General features: G+C 50.1%; 1 protein-coding gene across 2 annotated transcripts in view; it reads right to left on the reverse strand.

The window, feature by feature from the left end:
• NUP188 (nucleoporin 188) overlaps nt 1-25,395 on the reverse strand; it is a 1,223,536-nt gene that overhangs the window by 732,067 nt on the left and 466,074 nt on the right. For both annotated transcript variants that reach the window (XM_085614037.1, XM_085614036.1), the window contains exons 19-20: nt 12,224-12,300; nt 11,982-12,096 (exon numbers count right to left, since the gene is read on the reverse strand). In XM_085614037.1, coding sequence (XP_085470163.1) covers nt 11,982-12,096; nt 12,224-12,300 — 192 coding nt within the window. The remainder of the gene's footprint in view (nt 1-11,981; nt 12,097-12,223; nt 12,301-25,395) is intronic.

The following is a 25,395-nucleotide window of genomic DNA, read 5'->3' on the forward strand; positions in this document are numbered from 1 at the left end:
ACTAGGGGCTTACAGAGGAGGTCATGCTAATCACAGGGGGACCCCAACGCATAATGTTCCCTAGTGTATGTAGGTGTTTTCACTGTATTCTAAGTGTCTTTTTACATAGCACTGGCTCTAGGACTGGTTAGTCAGACTCAGTTACCACCAGTATCCGTCTGAAAAAGTTGAGGGTACAGGATGATTTTGCAACAAGGCTTCTTTCTGCTCTTCTTTTTGTTCTTTCTGCACGTTATCCTTCTTCCTGCACTTTTCTTCGTCTTTGAGGACTTCTGTTGCTTCTTTCTGCACTTCTTTTTTTTCTTTCTGTGCATTTTTTCTTCTTTCTTCACATGTCCTATCTCTGTAGGCATAGTTAGAAATTAGCATTTAAAAAACCTTTGAAATTCACAGAAAAAAACATAGGTTTCATGGGTGTTCTAGTTAGCTGGACTTTTCACTTGTACAAAACCATTGAAATTCCCCCGTTATAGTTAGTTCAGCTAACTATAACTAGCGCGCCCGCAATGCACTGCTGAGGACGTCACATATTACATCACTCATGACATGGTCAGTGACATCACTCATGACATCACTGATGACATCTCATGGTTTTTTCTGTATATATATATATATATTACCTACTGGCGGTCGCCAGTAGGTAGTTATAGTTAGGACCCCTTTTCCATAGGAAATCCGCAACATTCTATTTTGAATAACTTTGGCGCCGGTCGACGAATCCTCGCGAATTTCTCAAAATAGGTGGGGCGCTACGCTCCGCTCCTACCCTGAAAGTCTCGGGGGGATTCGTCAAGCGGGGGCTGAGATAAAAGGGGGGTCCCAAAACGCGTTTTTCCCATGCATTTTTCCATAGGACCTTTAGACAGGGCTACAGCCCGAACGGCTGAACAGAATTACTAGAAATTTGGCAGAGAGGTAGTCCTCAGGTCAAGGAAGTGCCTTTTGTAGGTGTGGTGTAAATCTGTTCAGTAGATTCTGAGAAAATAGCCTTTAAATCAATATATATATCTGAGCCAGCTTACGGTACGCTTACCGTAAGCTTACCGTACGCGTACGGTGGCGTGCGCGAGCGCGATTCTGATTGGCTCTTAGATCTTAGTAAACATTCGAAACAGCCGAAACCAGGAAGCGGCGGCCGCCATTTTCTCTCTCGCACTGAGAGCTAGGTTGTTAAATAAAACCAATAAACATATAAAGGGGCTGTTTAGACAGCTCCCACACACATAGCCATGTTGAGGGAGTCCCCAAAGACCCCCCAAGGCCAAAAATGCAATTTTTATTTTTTCGCTAATTTCGCCGATTACGCTTACCGTACGCGTACGGTAAAAAATGTAAAAAAAAAAAAAACACTATCCACACTCTCCCCACCCCCTGTGCTTTTGGTGGCCGCAGACCACCAAACGTGCAGGGCTTATTCGCGTTGTGAAAAACCACAATATTTTAAACAAAAATAATAAAAGAAAAAATTAACAACACTCTCTCCACCCCGTGTGCAAATGGTGCCCGAAGGGCACCATTTGTGCATGGCTTATAAAAATTACGAAAAATTAAAATATTACCTTTCAAAACGAAGTGCATCATATGTCCTCCATGTGCGCACGGAACGAACTGCGTTAAGTGGGCGCGCACGCCACGAATGGCGTAAAGTAACTTAGCATTTAAAAAAACGTACAAATTCACTGAAAAAACCATAGGTTTCACACACGTTATAGTTAGGAATTCGCATTTAAAAAACCTTGCAAATTCACTGAAAAAACCATAGGTTTCACACATGTTATAGTTAGCGGAAATTTTACTGATAAAAAACCAGTGAAATTCCCCCGTTATAGTTAGTGTAGGCAACTATAACTCACGCGACCGCAATCTTCTGCTGATGACATATGTGTCTTTATGAAAAAAAAATATTTGAATTATATGTATAGCTAAAAATGTATGGAAGAAGACATGGGCAAATAAGTGTCTAAATACAGTATTAGCATCAGCAGAGGATTGCGGTCGCGTGAGTTATAGTTGCCTACACTAACTATAACAGGGGAATTTCACTGGTTTTTTATCAGTAAAATTTCCGCTAACTATAACATGTGTGAAACCTATGGTTTTTTCAGTGAATATATATATATATATATATATATACAAGTTATCTGCTAATAAGCAAAACGCACTCTCAGTCGCTGTACAGGTAACTTATAATTAGCACTGTGCTAATTAAAAGTTACCTGTACAGCGACAGAGTGCGTTTTGCTTATTAGCAGATAACTTGGATATTATTTGCCGGCGGTGGCTCTACCGGCGTAGCGCACCACCCAACAACGGGCGAAATCCCAGGAGGAGCTCACAGCGTCTTTTTGAATATATATATATATATATATATATATATATATATATATATATATATATATATATATATATATATATATATATATCACGCTCAGTGGGGTTGGTCCAACAATTAAGCCGCACTCGAAAACAGTTCCGCTTTCCCCAAAGCTTTATTTTAGGTCAGGCAGCACATTTACCAGCAATTGCAAAGCACTTCACCACAGCCCAACGCGTTTCGAGTTGCCCTCTTTTTCCAGGGGTCATGCAGTGAAAAAGCACATGATCGGCTTCACCTGGTTTTAAGCATTATCGTGCGCCATGATTGGCAGTCTCTGAATGAGATCACGTTGCTTCCTGGGATGTGAAGTCCGGAATAAATCCTCAAATGGATGTGCTTTTGAATAATTACTAGTTTAAGTTCTCCACAAGCACCGGAAAACGACATGCCTTAAATCCTTGAACTGCTTCCCACATATGGAGCTGCTCGTATCAGGAACTCCGTGGCCCCTTTGATCTTGGGTGGTGCAGGCTCAGCGGCAGGACGGCCGCTAAATATCACGCTCAGTGGGGTTGGTCCAACAATTAAGCCGCACTCGAAAACAGTTCCGCTTTCCCCAAAGCTTTATTTTAGGTCAGGCAGCACATTTACCAGCAATTGCAAAGCACTTCACCACAGCCCAACGCGTTTCGAGTTGCCCTCTTCTTCCAGGGGTCATGCAGTGAAAAAGCACATGATCGGCTTCACCTGGTTTTAAGCATTATCGTGCGCCATGATTGGCAGTCTCTGAATGAGATCACGTTGCTTCCTGGGATGTGAAGTCCGGAATAAATCCTCAAATGGATGTGCTTTTGAATAATTACTAGTTTAAGTTCTCCACAAGCACCGGAAAACGACATGCCTTAAATCCTTGAACTGCTTCCCACATATGGAGCTACTCGTATCAGGAACTCCGTGGCCCCTTTGATCTTGGGTGGTGCAGGCTCAGCGGCAGGACGGCCGCTAAATATCACGCTCAGTGGGGTTGGTCCAACAATTAAGCCGCACTCGAAAACAGTTCCGCTTTCCCCAAAGCTTTATTTTAGGTCAGGCAGCACATTTACCAGCAATTGCAAAGCACTTAACCACAGCCCAACGCGTTTCGAGTTGCCCTCTTCTTCCAGGGGTAGAAGAGGGCAACTCGAAACGCGTTGGGCTGTGGTGAACCCCACTGAGCGTGATATTTAGCGGCCGTCCTGCCGCTGAGCCTGCACCACCCAAGATCAAAGGGGCCACGGAGTTCCTGATACGAGCAGCTCCATATGTGGGAAGCAGTTCAAGGATTTAAGGCATGTCGTTTTCCGGTGCTTGTGGAGAACTTAAACTAGTAATTATTCAAAAGCGCATCCATTTGAGGATTTATTCCGGACTTCATATCCCAGGAAGCAACGTGATCTCATTCAGAGACTGCCAATCATGGCGCACGATAATGCTTAAAACCAGGTGAAGCCGATCATGTGCTTTTTCACTGCATGACCCCTGGAAGAAGAGGGCAACTCGAAACGCGTTGGGCTGTGGTGAAGTGCTTTGCAATTGCTGGTAAATGTGCTGCCTGACCTAAAATATAGCTTTGGGGAAAGTGGAACTGTTTTCGAGTGCGGCTTAATTGTTGGACCAACCCCACTGAGCGTGATATATATATATATATATAAAATATATATGTGCAATGTGGTTTGGCCAATAAATCTGTGTTTAAGTTTACATTGCATTTATAACTTAAAACTGTTAGATTATACCCACTTGGGTCAGATGCTCTCTGCTAATTTTGCACACTTTTTGCTTGTTTTGCACATGTTTGAAAGTAATAAGATTCAATTTCGTATCAAATAACTTTATTGCTTTCTTTCGCACAAAACAAAAAAAGCCGTTCTGCGCTGTTTTACCTTGGGTTACTTTTTAGAAACATCTTTTTAACATGAAATTTGTTTTATCGGTATTTTAACTGATTGATGTTGGTGCTTTTACAATGTTGCCCTGTTTTGTAATTATTCAAGGTTATAGTAATTTTTCTATGTCTATATATGCACCAGTCTGAATCAGCCAATTGTGTCATCTTTTCAATTTGTATTTTGCACTTTAAAAAGCGGGACCACTACTCCCATGGCGTCATGTGATCAAGGCCTCTGGGAGGCTGAAACGCGTCATGCAGGCAGTGAGGTGAACAAAATAAAACAATTTACTCACTCGCAATTTGGGTCGGCTCTCGTCTGTTCCTGCTTTCCTTCAAGATTGTTGATGAGCAGGAGTACTCCAGGCGAATTCTCCGTTATATATATATATATATATATATATATATATATATATATATATATATATATATATATATATATATATATATATGAATATGCTACTTACCAGTATGCATCTGTTCTTGGCATGTAGGGCTGCTGACATTCATATCTGTGCATAGATCGCCGCCTAGTGTTGGGTCCGGATGTTTGCACGTTGTTGTCCTGGAAGAGTCTTCGAAGTATCCTTGGATAGGTGACTCCTCCCCTGGACTACAGTGCGCATGGGCATCCTCTCCATCCTCAGATTGTTTTTCGCCATTGTGGCAGTGATGGAGTAGATACAGAAAGTGATGACCATGCTTGCAATAATTCTGAGAGCTGCAGCTGCGACAGGCGCCGGGGAGGAGGGAGGGCGATATGAATGTCAGCAGCCCTACATGCCAAGAACAGATGCATACTGGTAAGTAGCATATTCAGTTCGAGGCATGTGGGCTGCTGAATTCATATCTGTGCATAGAATACATAGCAGTGCCCTCTATTGGCGGCGGCTACCCGTGCCAGCTGCAGCGGTCTGAAAAAGTGTTTTGAGAACAGCCTGTCCTACAGCTGCCTGCTGTTTTGACTGCACATCTACGCAATAGTGTTTTGTAAATGTGTGTGTAGTGGACCATGTGGCTGCTCTGCATATATCATGCAGGGGAATGTTTCCTAGGAAGGCCATGGAAGCCCCCAACTTGCGTGTTGAGTGGGCTCGTGGTGGAATAGTTAATGTGCGTTTTGCCTTTTGATAACAGATTTGAATACACTTAACTATCCATCTGGCTATCCCTGCTTTGGAGATGGCGTTACCTTTGTGGTGTGGGGCAAAGGCAACGAACAGTTGTTTTGTCTTCCTGAAGGGTTTAGTCCTGTCGATGTAGTACATGAGGGCCCTCCGTACATCTAGTGTATGTAATGCCCTCTCTGCAACAGTTTGTGGGTTTTGGAAGAAAACGGGCAGTTCAATAGTCTGGTTCATGTGGAACTGCGATATTACCTTGGGCATGAATTTGGGGTTGGTACGTAGTACGACCCTGTTGGCGTGAACCTGAATAAATGGCTCTTGAACGGTTAGTGCCTGGAGTTCACTAACTCTTCTTAGGGAAGTGATCGCTACCAGGAAGGCTACTTTCCAGGTAAGGAATTGAATCTCGCATGAGTGTAGAGGTTCAAAGGGTGGACCCATCAGGCGTGTGAGGACCAAGTTGAGGTTCCACATTGGAGCCGGTGGGTGACTAGGTGGAATGACTCGTTTGAGTCCTTCCAAGAATGCTTTGATGGCAGGCACTCTGAAGAGAGAGAGGTGCTGCCTGGTTTGCAGATAGGCTGATATTGCGGTCAAATGGACCCGTATAGAGGTGTACGCCAGATTGCATCGGTATAGGTGTAAGAGGTAACATATGATGTTGTGGATGGATGCGTCCAGCGGGTTAATGTCATTATTACCGCAATAAATGACGAACCGTTTCCATTTGGCTGCATAGCAAGCTCTTGTAGTGGGTCTCCTGGCCTCCTTGATGATGTCCATACAGTCAGGTGGCAGGTTGAGATAGCCAAACTCTAGGACTTCAGGAGCCAGATCGCCAGGTTCAGCTGTTGCGGATCTGGGTGCTGAACCTCTCCATGGTTCTGCGTCAAATGCGCGGGTTTGATCCGCAGCCTTTGATGCGGTACCACGGAAAGTTCGAGGAAGGTGGTGTACCACGGCTGGCGTGCCCACGTGGGAGCAACTAGGACGAGTGTCAGGGAGTGTTGTCGGAGTTTGCGAGCCACCAGCGGTATCAACGGTGCTGGAGGAAAAGCGTACGCAAATTTGCCGGACCAGTTCATCCATATCGCATTGCCCTGCGACTGCGGGTGTGGGAATCTGGCGGCGAAGCTTTGGCATTTTGCGTTTTCGCTTGTCGCGAATAGGTCTATTTCTGGGTGACCCCACTGCTGGAAGTACGGTTGGAGTACCGATGGGTGTAACTCCCACTCGTGCATCTGGTGGCTGTGTCTGCTGAGCAGATCCGCCATCTGGTTGTCCTTGCCGGGGAGGTGTTCCGCCATGAGGAACATGTTCCTCTGAATGGCCCACTTCCACATGCTCTGAGCCAGATGAGACAACTGTGGAGAGTGTGTCCCTCCCTGCTTCTGTATGTAGTACATTGCGGTCATGTTGTCCGTCCGGATCAACACGACCTTGTTGCACAGATGTACTTTGAAAGCCTTCATGGCCAGGAAGATTGCCATCAGTTCCAGAAGGTTGATGTGCATCTTCTTCTGTTGTGTCGTCCATAGTCCCTGCACTGTGTAGTGGAGTACATGAGCTCCCCATCCCTGGAGAGACGCGTCCGCTGTCAGTACTATTTGTGGAACAGGCTCTTGGAACGGTCGGCCCTTGCAAAGGTTTTGTGGATTCCACCAATGCAGAGAGTTGTATGCCCGACCGCTCACCAACACTAGGTCTTTCAACTGTCCTTGAGCCTGATTCCACTGACGTGCTAGGCACTCCTGAAGTGGGCGCATATGTAATCTCGCGTGCGGGACTATGAAGATGCAGGAGGCCATCATGCCTATCAACTGCATAAACACTCGCGCTGGAAGCGAGTGGTTGGGTCTGAACTTGGAGATCAGCGCTTGTATGCCGTTGATCCTCACTAAATTTGGCTGAGCTGTGGCCGCCAGAGTGTCTATAGTCGCACCTAGGTACTGTTGTACGTGTGCGGGCTGGAGATGAGACTTTGGGTAATTTAGTGAGAATCCCAGACTGTGAAGAAGGTGAATGGTACGGGACACGTGGCTTGCACATTGCTGGGCTGATCTCGCTTGAACGAGCCAGTCGTCTAGGTAGGGGTAGACGTGTATGTGCTGTCTCCGTAAATGTGCCGCCACCGTAGCTAGGCACTTTGTGAAAACCCTGGGCGCTGTTGTCACGCCGAAGGGAAGGACTTTGAACTGATAGTGCTGCCCCTGAACAGTGAACCTGAGGTATTTTTTGTGTGAGGGGTGGATGGGTATGTGAAAATACGCATCCTTGAGGTCCAGTGATGCTAGGAAGTCTCCCTGCTGGAGAAGCGGAAGGACTTGCTGTAGAGTGAGCATGTGAAAGTGCTCCGAAAGAATGTACTGGTTCAGGGGTCTCAGGTCTAATATAGGCCTGAGCGACCCGTCCTTTTTTGGAATTAAGAAGTAGAGGGAGTAAACCCCCGTGCCCCGCTCGTGGACGGGTACGACCTCGATAGCGCCTTTTAGAAGCATACTTTCTACCTCTTGCTGTAAGAGCGTCAAGTGCTCTGAGGACATAGGACGGTTTCTTGGTGGTATTGTGGGTGGAGTGGAAGTTAACTCCAGACAGTAACCGTATTTTATAATATCTTTGACCCACCTGTCCGTGGTGATGGAGTTCCACGTGGACAGGAACCGTTGTAGCCTTCCCCCGACAGGTGTTATGTGGTCGGGAGGAAGGGAGAGGGCGTCACTGCTTGTTCTTGGGGGAGGACCTGGTGTTGCCATAGCCACGTCCTCTGCCCTTGGTACTGGAGCCACGATAGCCACCTCGGGTGTTCTTATCGTAGGTGGTCTGCGTATTACCCTTGTTATATGTTTGTTGTGACCCCTGTCCTCTGCCTGCTCCCTTGTTTCCGGGGCGACGAAAGGAGCCGCCCCGAAAGGACTGAGTTTGTAGGGCGCCCATGGACTTTGCAGTGTCCGTGTCCTTTTTTATCTTCTCGAGGGTGGCGTCAACCTCAGGCCCGAACAAAAAGTCGGGGTTGACGGGCTGATTAAGGATATTGTTTTGTACCTCAGGCTTGAATCCTGAGATACGTAGCCAGGCGTGACGTCGTAGGATGACGCTAGTGTTGATGGCCCTGGCAGCCGTGTCAGCAGCGTCTAGTGCACATTTGATGGCAGCATTTGTGAGTAGCTGTCCCTCTCTGATAAGGATTTCTGCACCTTCTTTGTAGGGGTCAGGGAGGTGTTGAAGGAGTTGCTCCATTGTGTCATAGTGCGCCCTATCGTAGCGAGCGAGGAGCGCTTGAGTGTTAGCTATGCGCCATATGCTTGCAGCTTGTGCGGCAACTCGCTTGCCGGAGGTCTCCAGCACCTTGGACTCCTTGTCCGGGGGAGGAGCGTCACCCGTTGTCTGCGAGTGTGCCCTCTTGCGGGCATTCGCCACAACGATGGAGTCGAGTGGTAATTGTCCTCTGATGTAAGTAGGATCCCCAGGTGCTGATCTGTATTTCTTATCGATCCTGGGGTTTATCACTCGTGCCCTGGTGGGTTCCCTGAAAATGTCAGTGGCTGGCTTAAGGACCCCCTTCAACATTGGCAGAGTCTTTACATGTCTTTCTGAGGATGCAAAGGTGTCCATTAGAAAGTCATCTTCGATGATATCAGAGTGAAGCTGTACATCATGGTTGTTCGCCGCCCGTTCAATCAGAGCGTTGAACGCCGCAGTATCCTCTGTGGGTGACGTTTTTGCCCCATATAGTTGTGGGTCCTGTGCATCAAGAGGTGCACTGGGGTCTGCAGGGTCGCCCCAAGTTTGGTCAGGGTCCTGCTGGTCATCAGGGTCCGTGTCCACATGGTAGGGGACTTGTTCACCCATGTAGTCCTCCAATGCATCCGTGTCGGAGCGTGTGGGGGAGGCCCGGTGTGGATCCTGGTAGGGTGAATGAAAGGGTTCATACAGGAGAGGTTCTGTGTCCACAGGCAGCTTCCTCTTTAGCGGGATCCTGAAAGGTTCCAATGGCGGTTCCGAAGTTATCCTTCGGTCGTGGAGAATCATCCTGCCAGTGTCGGCGTCGACGACGCGTGACGGAGACGGCTCTACAGGCGTAACCGCAGTTTTGGTGGCCTGTGTCCTGAGTTGAAACGCCTTCGGGATTGTGGATGGAGGCAAGCCGAAGGTAATGCTGGTCGGCACCGACGAAACCGCTGGATCGATCGAACCCGACTGGTCCTGGAGGGCAGCCTTGGTTTTGCAGCCTGGCATTGCGCCAGGCCGTACTCGGGGCGCCTTAGAGGTCGTGGCCCCCGCCAGGGTCGTCGAGGCGGCTGCAGATATCTTCTGCGCCCGTGGTGCATCGAGCCGAGGTGCGGAGATCACCGTCGACGTCTTCGACACGTGAGGTTTCGGTGTCGTCGAGGGAGTGCTGCGAGGCGTAGCAGGCGGGACGGCCCTCGGTGTCGGTGGCGTCGACGCCGGTAACCGAGCAGGTTTTTCGGCGCCGATGGCCTTCTTCCGTTTGTCGACTCCCATGTCGCCCGTCTCGAGTTCGGCACCGAAGTCCCCCTTGGTGCGGTCGGTGCCGACACGGTGCGCCGGCGTCGAAGGTGTTGAAGGCCTCGATCCGACTAGCGCCACTTTCAGTTTCGGTTTCGTAGGAACCTGAGCAGCTTTCGGTTTCGGTTTCGTGGAAGGGAAACCAGCTGGCTTAAGCGGTAATGGCTGCCGCTGAACGTCCGAGGCCGGGCCCGAGGGCGGGGCCGAAGGACTGCGTGATAGGTCTCGGGTAAGGCCCGAAGGCGATCCCTCGACCGGAGCCATAGTCTGTGGCACTGGTGAATTCTCGGTTTGAACAGGTAGGCCTTGTTCATCATCGGAGCTACTCTCTTCGGCCCCTAAGGCCTCCTCGTCGTCTCCTACCTCGGTGTCGTCTTCACCTCTGTGGAAGAGTGACTCGTCGGCCTCGTCCGATCCGGGTTCTTGGTCGGAAACGGGACTGGAGGGTAAGACTTCTACTTCTTCGACGTCGTCCGCGTCGTCGAAGATGTCAGCTGGGGCCGGTGCCGCGTGCTGCGCTTCGAGCCTCGCCGCTCGACGATTCCGCAGAGTCTTCTTTGAACGGAACCGGGCACAGGCCATACATGTCGACTCGTCGTGGTCCGGCGAAAGGCATTTGTTGCACACCGGATGGACGTCGATGTGTGGGTACTTCGCATTACATACCGGACACCTTTTGAATGGCGTCCTCGATTCCATCGTCGAAGTAGTTGATGGACAGGTAAATGCGAACAAAGTCGGTGCTGAAAGTTAGTAAACTAACAGAGAGTATCGAAAACCGATCGATAAACAGTACCGACGCGAACTAAAGGCCTTGTGGCCTCGACAAAATTTTTTCCTAACTTGAGCTAAGATAGCACATCCGAACCCAATGGCGGAAAAAAACAATCTGAGGATGGAGAGGATGCCCATGCGCACTGTAGTCCAGGGGAGGAGTCACCTATCCAAGGATACTTCGAAGACTCTTCCAGGACAACAACGTGCAAACATCCGGACCCAACACTAGGCGGCGATCTATGCACAGATATGAATTCAGCAGCCCACATGCCTCGAACATATATATAATCTTTGGGGTGGGGGCAAACTCCCATACTTACCTTGAATGTGTGGTAAAGCCGTGAGTGGTAAAGGTCTATATGTGATTGTTGTATCTTGACTCGGATGTTATTCTAGCCCTGCCAATGGAATGTTGGTGTAATGACATAACAGGGAATGCTGGGAGTGAAAGAGACACAGTTTGCTGGGCTGAGCAGCATGCTGGCTGCTCCTGGTGGGGTTTCGTTATGGTCTTGTTCTAATCTTCTTGTGATCTTGTAACTATCCTGAATAAACCTCTCTGAACTGTCTCTACTTGTGTGGACCTGATCACTACCGCGATAAAAACTTGTGTGGTAATAAATGCGTGGTAACGGCACTTCGATGTAAAAAAAAAATCGCATTGTAAAGACTGTTTCCCAAAAAACAGCAGAGGCAAGACAACGTGGAGCTATATGCTGCAGGGACAATACAGAAAGGAATTTCACAATAAGGAAGGAATACACCTTGGAGCCAATCCCGGCATGGACACTACGCCTGGAAACCCTCACGGGTGAGTAGCGCGCTTCACAAATCCCTGATTGATTGACAATACAGCATGGGGAACTGCATATAGAAAAGGCAAAAATTTAATGAGCTGTACACTGCACAGATGACACATCAAGGCTGCATACCGTAGGCAAAAAACTATGTATGTTCAGTTGTGGCAGACAAAGCTTAGAAGATGGACCTATTTGAAAACCACTAATTATTCCAGGGATTCAGCTGGAGTCCCTGCCTAGCATGGGCGGGACATGAATAGCTTCCCTCCACTTCGACCATATTCTCCCTAGTGCTGGAAGATTAACCGGCACAAAAAGTAGCAATGCTTAGTGTAGAATACCCTATTGTCATACTTTCACACCTATCTTCTGAATTCAGGCTCAATTCTTAACTTCAGGCTCACACTTGACACAGATACTCCAACTTAGAATAACCTCACAATTTTCACTTTTGAGAGTTAATCTTCGGGATTCATGTAGCAAATAATCGTCCTAGTGTTACTGACCTTAATTAAGGTTGTGACAAGGCGAAGGAATGAGATTGTGACAGCGTATTCCCCCTGCGGCTGTTCAATGCCCAAGAGAAGATGACCGTATGCTCCAGCGCTCATTCCATCAGTACTGCGAAAGAGCAGGGATTACATTAGAAAAGGAGATCCACAAGGGCTGCAGCAGGCACTTTAATATTCACTTAAAACCGCTCCACCCCCTTCAAATGACTGTAGAATTACATTCCATGGGGATTTACCTGATCAAGTGACCAGTGCCGGAGACGGGATTTGCTACAAACGGTAAGAATCCTGTATGGTGTAAATCATTCCATACCTGCACATCAGAAAGAAGAAACAAATGTATACAGCATGTTATGGAACAGCCATAAATATCAGGCAATTCACAACTGTAGTCACAAAAAACAGATGGGGAAAACTACATCAAACTGCAGCACATAAAATGAGCACCAGCTAACACACAGACAAGATAACATTCCATTAACAGAAATGTGGCTAAAATCTACCAATTAAAGCTTGTTTCTAGTAAAGTGTCCTTCCCTCACCTCTGGTACGCGGAGTCTGAGGGTCAGGTAAATCAACAGTACCAAACAAAGAACTGCAGAATCCACAAGCAGTATTACAGAAACAAAGTTAAAAATTTATTAACAAAATGAACCCAAATAGGAGGAATAATGGCCACACGTTCACACGTTATTGCTAAAAAGAATAAGATGAACAAGCATTCGATAATAAAAACATAAGTTTAAAAATAACTGATGTAAAAAGGGGGTTATTAGTTGCGAAGCAAGCAAAGCTTACACAAACAATTCCACAATTACCCTTTTACTGGGAACAGAGTACCCCATTGCAGCACTTGATTCTCAGGATAGCGTAGCAGAGCATGCCATGGCCTACTGAGGGAGGTGGTGTGGGACAGTAACCCCAGCTCACTGGTAACCAACACTTGACTCTCAGGATAGCGTAGCAGAGCAAGCCATGGCCTACTGAGGGAGGTGGTGTGGACTCGCTCTTCGCTCTTGGGCTGAGTGGTCGCTCCCCAGTGTCCCTGGCGACATTTGGTATCGTTGTGCTTCGCTTGTATTCTAAACTGCCTCATAGTTTTCCTCAAGCGCTCTGCTGTGCTCACCCCTCCGCTGCCATTTTGTTTGTTGTTGTCGTCCCCTGTTGCCCTCCCCGCCTCCCAGCTGAGCCGCCCTCGCCCCTCCCCCTCCACTATCCATATATGACAGTTCCTTCCGCGCGCAGCGTTCACGCGCAGTGACCGCGCCCAATCCGCGCCGAAGGTGCGCCAAAGGTAAGCCCGTCTACGCCCGTCCGCGCCTGGACCGCGCCCAGCGCCAGACCCCCTGGTCCCCGTATTGCCCACCCCTCCCGCATTACTTACGATGCCACCACCCTCCTAGCCCTTAACCCTGGCCGCTCCCCCAACTGCGTCCAAGCCGCTCCTGGACACACCCATGGACCCTTTTCCTGCTACTCCTGCAAGTTCGACGGCACCAAGAACAACTCCGCATCCACGAACACACAACAGATATCCGATCCCAACCACCTACAATGCTTCCTGCTCAACACCCGCTCGGTCCACAGACACGCCACTGACCTCTGGAATCTACTCGACACCATCTCTCCGGACGTCACCTTCCTAACAGAAACATGGATGAATGCCTCTTCAGCCCCAGACATCACCATCGCCATCCCGGAAGGCTATAAGATCATTCGCAAGGACCGTACCGGCCACACAGGAGGAGGCATCGCTATCGTCCATAAGAATTCCATCCGTATCTCAACCAACTCAGACGTCAACCTCGCCAACTCTGAACACCTTCACTTCCAGATCCACATCGACCCCAAGACCACACTCAGAGGCACCCTCCTTTACAGGCCACCAGGTCCCCGCGCACAATTCAGTGAGGACATCACGGACTTCATCACTCCACACGCGCTCCCCTCCGAGGACTACATCCTTTTGGGAGACCTCAACTTTCACCTTGAAAAGAACAACGACCGCAACACCACCACCCTTTTGGACAACCTCGCAAACCTTGGACTTAAACAACTTGTCACTACCCCCACCCACATCGCAGGTCACACACTCGACCCTATCTTCACCTCCAGCAAGCATGTTTCCTTCAGCCACACCACTGCTCTCCTTTGGACTGACCACAGCTGCGTTCACTTCACCTACAACAAGCCCACATCCAACAACCACCCCCAACCCACTCTGCAAAGAAACTGGAACAAAATCACCATCAACCAGATCTCCTCATCGCTTCTTCAAAAGCCCCCCGCCCACTCCTCAAACCCAGACCAAGCAGCCACCAACCTCACCCAATGGTTATCCAACAGCGCCGACATCCTAGCACCACTGAAAAAACGACAAATCAAACTAGGCAGCAGGAAGGCCTCCTGGTTCAACGATGATCTTAAGAAATCCAAGAAACTCTGTCGCTCCCTCGAGAAGGCCTGGAAAAAAGACCCAACCACCAGCACCAAGGACGCCTTCAAAAACGCCACCCGCATTCACCACCAACTAATCCGAATTGCCAAGAAAGCAGCCTTCAAGGACCGTCTAGACAACAACGCCCACAACGGCAAGGAACTATTCAACATCGTCAAGGAATTTACCAACCCCTCAGCCAACTCCAACGACATCACCCCCTCTCAAGCCCTCTGCAACTCCCTAGCCTCATTCTTCCACAACAAAATTGCAGACATCCACAACAGCTTCGACAACCAACCAGAAGTCCAAGCCTCCCAATCCCCTGCAGGTCCCCCACCCCCCCCGAACATCCTCAACGACTGGAAGCCAATTTCCACTGAGGACACCATCTATCTGATGAACTCTATCCATTCAGGATCCCCCACAGACCCCTGCCCTCACCACATCTTTAACAAAGCAGACTCCATTATTGCACCGCACCTCCGAGACGTCATCAACTGCTCCCTCAACTCCGCAACCTTCCCGGAAAGCTGGAAACATGCCGAACTCAGCGCCCTCCTGAAGAAACCCACAGCTGACCCCACCGAACTCAAAAACTATCGCCCTATCTCACTCCTTCCATTCCCGGCCAAAGTCATCGAGAAAGCTGTCAACAACCAGCTCGCCGCATTCCTCGAAACCAACAAATCCCTCGACTCCTCACAGTCCGGCTTCCGAGCCAAGCACAGCACCGAAACCGACATTCGAACTCTACTGGACAATGGAGACACAGTCGCCCTCATCCTCCTCGACCTCTCCGCAGCCTTCGACACAGTCTGCCATAGCACCCTTCTACAGCGCCTCAAAAACATCGGAATCCAAGGAAAAGCACTGGAATGGATCACCTCGTTCCTCTCCGGAAGAACCCAGAGAGTCCGCCTCCCACCATTCAAGTCAGAGGCCACTGAAGTCATCTGCGGCGTACCTCAAGGGTCCTCACTCAGTCCCACCCTCTTCAACGTTTACATGAGCCCCCTCGCGGCCATTGTACGTCAACACAACCTCAACATCATCTCCTACGCCGACGACACTCAACTGATCCCATCACTCACCAGAGACCCTAACACGGCCAAAACCAACCTACACGAAGGAATGAAAGAAGTAGCCGAATGGATGAAGCACAGCCGTCTGAAACTGAACTCAGACAAAACAGAAGTCGTCATCTTAGGTACCTCCCCCTCCGCCTGGGACGACTCTTGGTGGCCAGAGGCCCTTGGAATAGCACCCATCCCGACGGACCACGCACGGAATCTGGGCGTCATCCTGGACTCCTCACTCTCGATGAACAGACAAGTCAACGCCGTTTCTTCATCTTGCTTCAACATTCTTCGCATGCTCAAAAAAACATTTCGCTGGATCCCTACCGAAACTAGAAAAACAGTCATCCACGCTCTGGTCACGAGCCGACTGGACTACGGAAACACCCTCTACGCCGGCACCACCGCAAAACTCCAGAAAAAACTACAACGCATCCAGAACGCCTCAGCCAGGCTCATACTAGACATCCAGCGTAAAGAACACATCTCTGATCACCTGAAAAACCTCCACTGGCTCCCCGTCAATAAGAGGATCACTTTCCGGCTCCTAACCCACGCACACAAAGCACTCTACGAAATCGGACCCGAATGCCTCAACACACGACTATCCTTCTACACCCCCTCCCGCCAGCTACGATCCTCCAACCAAGCCCTTGCTAATGTACCTCGCATCAACAAGACCACCATGGGAGGCAGATCCTTCTCCTACCTAGCAGCTAAAACTTGGAACTCACTTCCCACTCACCTTCGCCTTACTCAGAACCACCTAGCATTCAGAAAGCAACTCAAAACGTGGATATTCGACAAGTAACTCCCCACCCTTCTACAAGCGCCTTGAGACCCTCTGGGTATGTAGCGCGCTATACAAATCTTTTGACTTGACTTGACTTGACTTGACAGTAACCCCAGCTCGCTGGTAACCAACACTTGACTCTCAGGATAGCGTAGCAGAGCAAGCCATGGCCTACTGAGGGAGGTGGTGTGGGACAGTAACCCCAGCTCGCTGGTAACCAACACTTGACTCTCAGGATAGCGTAGCAGAGCAAGCCATGGCCTACTGAGGGAGGTGGTGTGGGACAGTAACCCCAGCTCGCTGGTAACCAACACTTGAATCTCAGGATAGCGTAGCAGAGCAAGCCATGGCCTACTGAGGGAGATGGTGTGGGACAGTAACCCCAGCTCGCTGGTAACCAACATCATCACACAATAAATCATTGGCGAGTCAGTGATTTTAAAAAAAAGTACTTTTATTACACACAGACACGCACTACTAAATAATATGTATTAAATTACAAGTATATACAATCAGGCAGATGGAAATACCTTTAGTGATGCACTCGCATCAACGTGCATCCCTAGTGGGTCCTGATCCATATAACCGCAAATCCTTCTACCAATGCCAGAAGCAACCTCACAATACAAGGGGGTGCATCTATCAAGGGAGTCACCACATGAGAAAAAATAGGCACATGTTCTACTTCACAACTGCAACGCCAATTAACTCAATGAGGGCAGTACTCATTTATATTCCATATTATAATCCGCTATTGAAGACCATGGGGGTGGGGGGGGGGGGGGGGGGGTAACACCAACATTCCACTGCATTTATTAAATTGTTGGACCTTGCACTGTCAATCATCAGTGTTACAAGTAAAACATTGCTTTCAGAATTCGTTTTCTACTTTTACTATGCTGCTGCTGCAGCTTTAGGAACAACCACTGAAGATCCTTGCACCGGAGTCTATCCGCATAACAGGTTCAAAGAGCTTTGAAAATATGAAGTCTTTCCATTGGTCATTCACATTGGGGAATTCGAGTCATTAAAAAAAAAAAGTCTGGGGACTGCTGCAGTCTCTGCCCTCCCCCCACAACATTAGAGCAGCACAGCAGAAGCGCTTGAAAATGTAGCAGAAGGGAGAACATGGATGTTTGTATGGGTAAAGTTTGCTTCTCGAGCCCTAGTTAAGCTCTCCCTTACCAGTGATGGGAGTTCCAGATGAAATAACACAATCTCCTTTAAAAACTTTCCCACTGCTTCCAACCCACCTAATGCTCCTCACCATTTCAAAATCTCCAAACATTGCACTAGTTAATCCTGTTCTACTGCCTAGAAAGTGTATGGCTTTGTTCCTCAAAAAAGAACCAAGTTTAATTTTCCACTGGGGGGGGGGGAGCTGGAACATTAGCTAGGATTACAGTGAATGGTGTAGAGGCCGGCGGTAGATTTAAAATCTGTGTACTACTTTGGCTTTTGTGTATCGTCGGTACTCTTGGTGTTGTGTCACATGCCTGGCTATCACCCGAGTAGTTTCTTGGTTTTCCTATAAATTTTTCTCTCGTCGCCTCTCCCCTAGTCGATGTCGCATTGTGCCTAGTTGTTGGCGATTTCAGATGTTTCCCAGTCCCACTTCCCTTTCCCGTATCTTTCATCAGTCAGCCCTTTTATTGTTGTTGGTGTATTGTTCAAGTTCACACTCCCAGACTGCAGTGATGTACTAGGGACCCCCATATCATGTATAATCCCCTTTGGTATGACCAGACTGGTTTTCAAGACTTTTCTTCATGCCGGCTTCGATGTTTTCCAGTCTGACTGTCAGGGTTGTGATAGACTGGTTAACTGACTCAATAAGATCGTTTACTAGAGAAGACAAGTTTTCCATCTCAATCGGGGATATCTTACATTTATTTTTTTAACATTACATTTTCGCTGCCTGTTTTAGTCTGGTTTTTACCTTTTTGTCCCTGCTGTTTTAGTTTTCGGTGGGATCGTGTGTGTTCCGCTCGTGGAAATACCAGGACTCTCTAGTCTCAATGGATTACAAAGTTTTTTCGAGGGGGGTGAAATATCAATGTCCGGGTCGCTAGTGGAAATTTCGTCTGGAATAGTCTGGACGCATCCATTTCTCAGTTTCTCAGCCACCGTGTTACCCGGAATGCGGTTTTCATTCACCCTCTCACCCCCTTGTGTTGTTACTTTGTCATTTAATAAGATAGCTAATGAGTCCATATTCAAAGTTTCTTCTACTGAAGAGATCTCTTTTTCCAACAAACCTACGGCCCCGTGAGATAATTTAGCAGAGTCATGCTTGTCTTTTTGGGCTTACTTGGAGATTTAGATGTGTGACTTTCTCTTGTCTTTCATTTTCCCATATTGATCACCCGTTCTTCACAAAATGGTATAAAATAGAAATGAGTCTTACTTGTATCTCATATAGGACAGGAAATAGTAGTTCATTGATCGTGATCCATTGGTGGGAACCTTTGGTTATGTACGTTTCCTGGGGAATTTAGACCAAGAGGGGTGGCCCAGCCTGGCCTCCTTCGGGCTCTGGCGGGCGCAGACAGGCCCGGGCACACCCGTGCGCATCCCGCGTTGTGGGAGCCCTGAGTGTCTTTTAAAGTGCCTCCTGGCAGGTCCTTCACTATTTTGTGGCGTTCCTGCCGCAAAGCACGCTGGGAGGTGTAGTTTCCTACCTCCCAGCAACGATGATGGTGAAGGGCAAGGACTGCGGCGATTACGGTGGCAGGCGCGCTGGCTCTCTGTGCTCCCCAGGCAAACGCTCAGCTTGGAAGGTCTCCCGCGCCGCAGGAGCCCTGAGTGTCTTTTAAAGCGCCTCCTGGCGCATCCTTCATTCTCTTGCGGCGTCCTTGCCGCAAAGCACGCTGGGAGGTGTAGTTTCCTACCTCCCAGCAACAATGATGGTGAAGGGCAAGGGCTGCGGTGATTACAGTGGCAGGCGCGCTGGCTCTCTGTGCTCCCCAGGCAACACTCAGCTTGGAAGGATTATAGTCATGTGCTCACTTATTGGCAGAGTGGTCCAGCAAATGCAAATTCGTAGACCTCACCGCTGATCCACCAATGTAGGAAGCTGGCTCTGTATATACTTTACCAAAGTAAGGTATAGTGTGCACAGAGTCTAATGGAACACCAAAGGCTTTACATCCCACCGCTGATCCACCAATGTAGGAAGCTGGCCCTGTATATACTGTACCAAAGTAAGGTATAGTGTGCACAGAGTCTAATGGAACACCAAAGGCTTTACATCCCACCGCTAGCTGGCCCTGTATATACTGTACCAAATTAAGGTATAGTGTGCACAGAGTCCCGTGGAGACCCAGAGGCTTTACATCGCACCTCTGATCCACCAATGTAGGAAGCTGGCTCTGTATATACTGTACCAAATTAAGGTATAGTGTGCACAGAGTCCCGTGGAGACCCAGAGGCTTTACATCGCACCTCTGATCCACCAACGTAGGAAGCTGGCTCTGTATATACTGTACCAAATTAAGGTATAGTGTGCACAGAGTCCCGTGGAGACCCAGAGGCTTTACATCGCACCTCTGATCCACCAATGTAGGAAGCTGGCTCTGTATATACTGTACCAAATTAAGGTATAGTGTGCACAGAGTCCAGGGGGTCCCCAGAGGCTTTACATCCCACCGCTGATCCACCAATGTAAGAAGCTGGCTCTGTATATACTGTACCAAAGTAAGGTATACTGTGCACAGAGTCCAGTGGATCCCTGGAGGCTTTACAGAGGCTCAAGTAGTTAATTCTAAATGTTCTCTTTGTGGTAGTGTGGTCGAGCAGTTAGGTTAACAGAGGGCAGTGTTAAGCATTTGTTGTACACAGGCAAGAAATGACTAAATCTGAGACCAATTGTTTGTAAAAATATTTCTTTTTGTATATTTATTACATCGAACCAAACATACTTTGTTGCAGTAAAATACGTTTTGCAATATAAAAGTTTTTCAAAATAAAAATGGACACAGTGCATTTTTCAAACAGTTCTATATTAACCAACAGAAGAAAAACAATCGTGCAATTTCACAGGTAAGAACACGACTTATAATTCCGGTCTTTGGGTTTTAGGATCAACACTGGGCAAGGGTCAGATAAGTGTAGCGACTGCACCACCAGCTGCACTGGGGCGGCCGGGTGCAGAGGGGAAATTCAGTCATTGGACCCATTGTTAATCAATGGAGACTGGGGGCACTCAAAGAGGTACTAGATGAAGGCAAGTAAAGTCGAAGTTGTTTTTGGAGGGGCGCTAGAGGGCGCGCACGCAGATTGGCGGCACTTCTGTGAGGCTCCTGCCGCCTGGAGCAGAAATCCTCCGTTTATCCTGGCAGCTGGCCGCCTTCCCGTTGAAAAAGTATGCGATACTGCTGCGGGTGCTTGCCTGAGGCTCCGGTGCGAGTTTGGGCGATGTGGGACCTCCCGTGACTGAGTTAGAGGCAGTGGAGTTCGCAGCGAGCCTACGGCGGCCTGAGGAGCAGCGCGCGGCCGAACCCCTGAGCTACGCGAGACCGAGGCTCGCCACGAGGCAGGTAGGCCCTGCAGAGAGCGCTGCCGAAGCGGGACCCCCTGGGCCTCGAGGACTGCATTCTGCCGGCGGGAGGAGTGTGCTATGTGAGCACGAGCGGCGAACGTACGGAGGCCGTTGCAGGTGCGGTTCGCCTGGTTCTGGGGGTGAGGTGCTGGTGGGAGCGGACCCCCCCCGCCCCCCCTCGACCTTGCTCTGGAAACACGTCGGTGCCTACCTGCGGGGTGTGATGCATGGCGGGTGCTGGATGGAAGGCCCCCCCTCCCCACTTCTGGAGAGTTGACTGCCGTGCCTGCTGGACTGCGGAGCGGGGTGCCTGGCGTATGCTGAGCGGCGGGGCCCCCCCCCCGCTTCTGGAGATTTAATCGCTGGGCCTGACTTCTGGACCGGTACCCGCTGCGGTGCTGGGCCTCCCCCCCGGACCTGGGGCCCTGCCCGGACCTCGTGGACGATCGGAGGCCGAGCTGCGGCGGTATCTCACGCATCCGGTGGCGATCCTGGCTGTGGCACGGGGGTCTGGCCCGTGCGGTCTTGGCCCCGCTGGCTGGTGGCATCCTTGGGCTCGCCCTCTCCCTGCTCAGCCATGCCTGCAGCCGTTGGGCCCCTTTGAGACCTCCCCCCGACCCGGGTTCCTGCCGCTGTTTCTGGGCTCTGGTGATTAGAGGTCCTGGAGCACCGGCCCTGCGAGATTGGGGGTGACCTGCGGACTGTGTCCACTTCCTCCTTGGCGGCGCCTTTCTAACAACGGGCCCAGGATGGGCAAGCAGGACAGTAGACAGCCGAAGCTTAGTTTCGAAGCCCCAGCGGCTAAAAAGGGGTTGCGCAGCACGCAGGATGCGGAGGACTCGAGCAGCCCGCCGGCGGCGGCCACGGGCCAGGGCGCTCCGGCGCCCGAACTTCAGCAGTTGATGCAGGAGATGAGGCAAGGGTTTGCCACTGTAGTTGATAAAGTGGATCGCATTTCCTCTCGCATGGATGCCTTTGCACAAAAGATGGATGTGCATGAGGAGCGCCTCACGGAGGCTGAACGCCGGATCTCCGATGCGGACGATCTTGCTGTCTCGCACACCTCCCAGCTCTCGAGAATGGACAATGTCCTTCGAGTTATTGCGGCCAAGAACGAGGAGTTGGAGGCTCGCAGCCGGCGCAATAACATCCGCGTAGTGGGGGTGCCGAAGTCTACCAACACGGGCCGCATGGAGGACTACGTGGAAAAGATTCTCTTGGCTTCCATTGGGCCGGAGGCGTTTTCCAAGCAATTCATTGTTGAGAGAGCTCACCGTTCCCTTGGGCCGCGACCCAAGCCCGGGGCTCCACCGCGGCCCATCATTGCTCGCCTGTTGAATTACAGGGATCGGGACGCTGCTCTGAGGGCTGCGCGTCAGAACCAACAACTCTTGTGACGGTGTCAGCTTTACTGTTTACCCAGATTTCACACCTGTCGTTCAGGAACAGCGGCGTAAATTCCTTGAGGTAAAGAAAAAACTTTGTGCTCTTCAAATCGACTACGCGCTGCTCTACCCAGCGAAGCTGCGCGTTACACACCAAGCTAAGCAACATTTTTTCACGAACCCACAACAAGTGGAGGACTTTTTGAAAACTCTGAAGTGTGCACGGGCTGAACGACGACTAGAGGAGCGTACTGACCATGATGATGACCAGTAACTTTTTAGCCTGTTGCTTTCTTGTGCTTGCTGCTGCTCCTGGGGGCAACGTGGCTGGTGCCTGACCTGATGTCCACCGCATGTGCCCGCTTGCACGGCCGCAGTGATGCTGCTCAAGACTGTCCTAGCCGGGAGTTTGGTGGCGGCTGGTGCTATACTCCAGGCACCACCCTCCCTAGTTCCCCTAACGGAGTTGGGGCGCTGGGTGTAGAGGGTGGCTGTATGTGGCCCCTAGATGACCCCTATAGGGTGTACCCCAATGAACGAATTGACTAAGTTGCTCCTGTTGAGCTGTTGGGTGGAAATTTTGGGAGGGGGGCGGGTCGAGGTTTCTGGCACGTTGGGGCTGCTTCAGTGGGTGGGGGGGGGGGGGGGGGATTGGAGATTTTCTTCTTGCTTTGATACCTTGCATTCTGGAACATTATACTGATGTCTTTTTTTCCTTACTGTCTTGGATTGGTAACTCCGCATCCATTGTCAGGCCTGTATTGGCGGCAGACGAACACTGCACAGTGGGGATGGATGAGGGGACGAGCGGGGAGATCTTCTGGGTTGTTTTTGTTGTAGTGTTGTTGTGTGCAGCTGATGTCATATGGATGCTGTTGACAGAGTTGAGGGGGAGGGATTCCATGGGGCTGCGAGGCGGCCCGTGCGAGCGAAATACAAAACAGGCTAGTGCTATCTGGATGATAGAAGTTGTGCAGGCGACATGCGTGCCTCTGCAGTGGCGCAGGACTGCAGGTTCTTTGCTTGTGACCCACATTTCATTTACTTTCCGGCCTGCCTATGGGAGACTCTGACTTGAATATACTCACGTGGAATGTTAGGGGTCTGGGGGACCCGAGGAAGCGTAGGCAGATCCTCGCCTATCTAGATCGACACGCCATACACATAGCGTTTTTACAAGAGACCCACTTTAGGGCACACGCAGCGCAGCCCTGTGCCCGCAGATGGGCTAAATACACTGCTTTCTCATCCTATTCTTCATACTCCTGTGGGGTTGCAATACTGGTGAAAAAGGGGACCCCCTTTGTTATGGCAGGCACTAAATCCGACACCCAAGGCAGGTACTGTTTGGTATGGGGTAGGCTGGGGCATATGGCGGTTACTCTTGCCTGCTGTTACGGCCCCAACGTGGTTGACCCGCAGTTCTTTGCAGACCTAGGCGCAGACATAATAGGCGCAGGCCCACAGCACCTCATCTGGGGGGGAGACTTTAACACCACACTTAATCCTCAAATAGACAGGTCCCACCCGGCTCCGCATCACTACACTACTTCCCGTGAGGCGCTCTTGGAGATACTTATGGAGCATAATCTGATAGATGCCTGGAGGCATCTCCATCCGACTGGGCGGGAGGGCACTCACATCACGGCGCAGGCGAAGACCTGGGCACGGCTGGACTATGTCTTCGTTGCCCCATGCTTCCATGCGGCGCTAGCCCGGGCAAGTCACCTCCCCCGTACCTTTTCGGATCATTCCCCAGTACGAGTCCCAGTACGAGTCACCCTGAGAGCTTCGGATCTTGGCCCCCCGGTGTCGGGGGGCCTATGATGCTGTTGGATGCCGCGTTTCAGGAGGAGCTGCGTCGGAACAAGGACTCAGTAAAAGATGTTGCAACCATCTGGGATGCCTTTAAGGTGACCCTACGTGGTGTGTGCATTGCAAAAGGGTCGGGGGTCCTGCGGAGCATACTTGCGTGACTACGCCTCCTGGAAACGGACCTTAAGGCGCTTGAAACATCGCTGGCTGATAAGCCTGACGAGGCCACATTACCGCGTATTCGTGACAAAGTCACCGAATATACTGCCGAGGCTGCTCGGGAGGTGAAATTCAGGGGCAAGTATTGGATCTCCCGTCGGTATGGCGAGGGCGAGAGGCCAGGTAAAGCCCTGGCTGCAACGATGAGGTTGATGCGACCTTCCAACTGCGTTGTGGAACTCATTGGGGAGGGTGGTGCTCTGTACAGAGATACTGCGCAAATTCTCAATGCCTTTGTCACGCATTATCGGGGACTGTATACTTCGGCTAGGGAGGGCGAGCTTTGCTTACCTGAATACCTAGAGGATGTGTCTCTCGGCTGGCTGAGTGATGCGCAGAGGGAATTCCTGGGCACCCCTTTCCAATTGGATGAGGTGCGGGAGGCCATAATGCACATGCGGTCTGGCAAGGCCGCCAGATTGGACGGGATACCTATTGAATTTTATAAGACCTACATTGATTTCATGGCGCCGGTCTTGCGGGAGGTGTATGAGGACGCCCTTGAGGTGGGCAGTCTTCCTCCCTCGATGCGCATGGCCCTTATCACGTCCCTCCTTAAACCTGGTAAAGCGGCGACTAGCTGCGACTCTTACCGGCCTCTCTCATTGCTTAACTGTGATGTTAAAATCCTTGCCAAGCTTATTGCCACTCGCATCAACTTGCTCCTTCCCAACTTGATACTCCCTGACCAGGCTGGGTTTGTGCCCGGTCGGGCAACGTCACATAATCTGCGCACGTTCTTTTCCATTTTGAACTCTGTACATGACGATCAGCCGATGGCCGCAATCTTCCTCTATGCCACGAAGGCGTTTGACTCCCTGGAATGGGATTATGTGTTCCAGGTACTGGAGCGCATGGGGTTCCCTAAGATATTTATTTCCTGGATTAAGCTATTATATATCGGCCCTAGAGCGAAAGTACTGGTGAATGGCCGGCTCTCTGATGAATTCTCCATTACCAGGGGTACCAGGCAGTGGTGCCCTCTGTCACTCCTGCTGTTTGCCATAGCCATGGAGCCCCTGGCAGCTAAGTTGCGACAGCACCATAAAGACAGAGCGCTGAGATGCTTCCAGAGACAGATACTGATTTCTATGTATGCTGACGATATCACTCTTTATGTGCGCGATCCTAGAGAGAATC

Source organism: Triturus cristatus, chromosome 1_2 (assembly GCF_964204655.1).
Source record: "Triturus cristatus chromosome 1_2, aTriCri1.1, whole genome shotgun sequence".
Lineage (NCBI taxonomy): Eukaryota > Metazoa > Chordata > Amphibia > Caudata > Salamandridae > Triturus > Triturus cristatus.